The sequence below is a fragment of the Hyperoodon ampullatus genome (assembly GCF_949752795.1).
Source record: "Hyperoodon ampullatus genome assembly, chromosome: 2".
In the NCBI taxonomy this organism is placed as follows: Eukaryota; Metazoa; Chordata; class Mammalia; order Artiodactyla; family Ziphiidae; genus Hyperoodon; species Hyperoodon ampullatus.
In genome coordinates this window covers 44,388,029-44,391,404 of record NC_136915.1, presented here as the reverse complement: position 1 = coordinate 44,391,404, position 3,376 = coordinate 44,388,029, and the positions used below count along the sequence as shown (strand labels likewise).

General features: G+C 59.8%; 1 protein-coding gene across 1 annotated transcript; it reads left to right on the top strand.

Annotated features, from left to right (window-relative positions):
- Nucleotides 1-216: 216 nt before the first annotated feature.
- LOC307047873 (heat shock 70 kDa protein 12B-like) lies at nt 217-3,012 on the top strand (the record flags this gene model as incomplete). The annotated part of the gene is given in 5 exon segments (XM_079696588.1): nt 217-406; nt 409-505; nt 609-1,747; nt 2,343-2,557; nt 2,560-3,012. Coding segments are annotated over 5 exon segments (2,088 nt in total). The 5' UTR covers nt 217-222.
- Nucleotides 3,013-3,376: the final 364 nt, after the last annotated feature.

Below are 3,376 nucleotides of genomic sequence, written 5' to 3'. Positions count from 1 at the left end.
TTCTACTGAATTTGGGTTTTCTTTGTTCTTCTTTCTCTAGTTGTTTTAAGTGTAGGGTTAGATCGTTTATTTGAGTTTTTTCTTGTTTCTTGAGTTGAGATTGAATTGCTATAAACTTCCCTCTTAGAACTGATTTTGGGCCCCACCGGCTTTGGGCCCAGGATCCAGGCGTCAGGACACAGGTCGAGCTGTCGGCAGGGCAGAGCCACAGGGCCTACAAAGATGCTGGCTGTCCCGGAGATGGGCCTGCAGGGGCTGTACAGCAGCTCCAGCCCAGAGTGGTCTCCAGTGCCCAGCCCACCCAGCTCCCCAAGGACCGAGGAAATCTGTGGCATTGTCCCCCTCACACCCTCACAGTCTCCAAAACCTGAGGCCCGAGCCCCCCAGCAGGCCCCCTTCTCCGTGGTAGAGCCATCGACTTTGGCACCACATCCAGTGGCTATGCTTTCAGCTTTGCCAGTGACTCTGAGGCCATCCACATGATGAGGGAGCAGGAGCTGAGGATGTCGGATGGGACCCATGGCCCCATGGATAGAGAGGATCCCATGAGCAACGTTTATGGAGATTTAAGTGGATGCCAAGCACCATATTCACAAGAACCCTAAAAGGAAATGGGAGGGCGGGGACCCAGGTGTGGTCCACCAGAAGACCCCCACCTGCCTGCTGCTGACCCCAGAGGGTGCCTTTCACAGTTTTGGCTATACAGCCCGTGATTACTACCACAATCTGGACCCTGAGGAGGCTCGTGACTGGCTCTACTTTGAGAAGTTCAAGATGAAGATCCACAGTGCCACTGATCTCACCTTGAAGACCCAGCTAGAAGCGGTAAATGGAAAGAAAATGCCTGCCCTGGAGGTGTTCGCCCATGCCTTGCGCTTCTTCAAGGAGTATGCCCTTCAGGAGCTGAGGGACCAGTGCCCATCGCTGCCAGAGAAGGACACTGTGCGCTGGGTGTTGACAGTGCCGGCCATCTGGAAACAGCCAGCTAAGCAGTTTATGCGAGAGGCTGCCTACTTGGCCGGACTGGTGTTGAGAGAGGATGCAGAGCAATTACTCATCGCCCTGGAGCCTGAGGCCGCCTCTGTCTACTGCTGCAAGCTGCGTCTGCACCAGCTCGTGGACCTGAGCAGCCGAGCTCCAGGCAGTGGGTGCCTCGGCGAGCGCCGCTCCATTGATTCCAGTTTCCGTCAGGCCCGAGAGCAGCTTCAAAGGTCCCGCCACAGCTGCACGTTCCTGGTGGAATCGGGTGTCGGAGAACCGTGGGCTGAGATGCAAGCAGGAGACCGCTACGTGGTGGCAGACTGCAGGGGAGGCACGGTGGACCTTACCGTGCACCAGCTGGAGCAGCCCCATGGCACCCTCAAGGAACTCTACAAGGCATCTGGTGGCCCCTGTGGCACGATGGGCGTGGACCTGGCCTTCGAGCAGCTGCTGGGCCGCATCTTCGGCGAGGACTTCATCGCCGCCTTCAAAAGGCAACGCCCAGCAGCCTGGGTGGATCTGACTATAGCCTTCGAGGCCCGCAAACGCACCGCAGGCCCACACTGTGCGGGGGCGCTCAACATCTCGCTGCCCTTCTCGTTTATTGACTTCTACAGCAAGCAGAGAGGCCACAACGTGGAGACAGCCCTGCGCAGGAGCAGCGTGAACTTCGTGAAGTGGTCCTCACAGGGGATGCTCAGGATGTCTTGTGAGGCCACGAACAACCTCTTTCAGGCCACGGTCAGCGGGATCATCCAGCACATAGGTGAGCACCTGAGCCTGGGTCCTTCATTCACCTCAACATACACACCCAGATGCGGGAATATGTTACCCTGTTAGTGCCTGGAAACCTCCCCATATCCATACACTGGAATGAGACCCAGAATCATCTGGAATACCTGGAGGATGCAGTGTGGTGGGGATTAAGAGATAGGCGGGAAGATGTGCAGTCTTGCCAGGTTAAAGAACCTCTGGTGCCTGTTTCCCCAAATGGGGTGATAGTATTAGGTCCCCCAAGCTGTTATCACAGGGATTTAAATGAGCTGAAGTATCTCGAGAGTGAGTGCAATGTCTTGCACGTAGTAGGCATTTAATATGTATAAATGCAGACCCTTATCTCAAGCCCTCCACGGTGTGGTGGGGAAGCAGAGCCCATAAGGATTGTCAGGGGCCCTCACGAAAGTGCCCGGTGTTTTTCTTTATGGGAACCAGGCTACCGTTTTAGAGTGAAATGACTAGTTTCTGGTTGCCCGAGGATACAGGCGGGCAGAGGAGAGGCGCCAGTGGCTGCGCAGTGGTGGCCTCAGTGGCCCACTCCCCGTCCCTCCTCCTTACCCCCACCCTTCACTCCTGTACCGCAGAGGCGCTGCTGGCGCGCCCCGAGGTGCAGGGTGTGAAGCTGCTGTTCCTGGTGGGCGGCTTCGTAGAGTTGGCCGTGCTGCAGCACGCGGTGCAGGCAGCACTGGGCGCCCGCGGCCTCCGCGTGGTGGTTTCGCACGACGTGGGCCTCACCATCCTAAAGGGCGCGGTGCTCTTCAGGCAGGCTCCGGGCGTGGTTCGGGTGCGCCGCTCGCCGCTCGCCGCTCGCCGCTCACCTACGGCGTGGGCGTGCTCAACCGCTTCGGGGCTGGGCGCCACCCGCCCGACAAGCTGCTGGTTCGCGACGGCCGCCGCTTGTGCACCGACGTGTTCGAGAGCTTCGTGGCCTCCGAGCAGTCGGTGGCCCTGGGCGAGGAGGTGCTGCGCAGCTACTGCCCGGCGCACCCAGGCCAGCGGTGCGTACTCATTAACCTGTACTACTGCGCCGCCGAGGACGCGCGCTTCATCACCGACCCGGGCGTGCGCAAGTGCGGCGCGCTCAGTCTAGAGCTCGAGCCCGCCGAGGGAGGCCCCCATGCCGCTGGCGCGCCCCCTAGCCGCCGCGAGATCCGTACTGCCATGCAGTTTGGCGACACCGAGATTAAGGTCACTGCCGTCGACGTCAGCACCAATCGCTCCGTGCGCGCCGCCATCGACTTTCTTTCCAATTGAGGGCGCAGTGCCAGCCCCCCTCGGCCCCAATGAACTCTCTTTTGGCCCAGGGCCTGGGGAGCGGGCTGAGGCGGACCAACCGGCCCCATTCCCCACCATCCTGCCCCGGGAGGTGAGGTCGCAGGAGGATGGGTGGGGACATATCCAGAAACTCTGGCTTTGGGATTGGGCCCCTGTCCGCTGACTGGAAGGCTGAAGGGCCCTGCCAAGGACTGAGGTCAAGGAGACTTAAAAGAGGTTTGTAAGACGGCGTGCCCACAGGGAGCACGTGATCCTGAAAGCAGAATGCACCGGAAGACTTGAGCCCTGGTCTGAACTGGGGTCCGGGATGGGAGTGGGGGGGGGGGTGCAGCTGCAGGTGGGG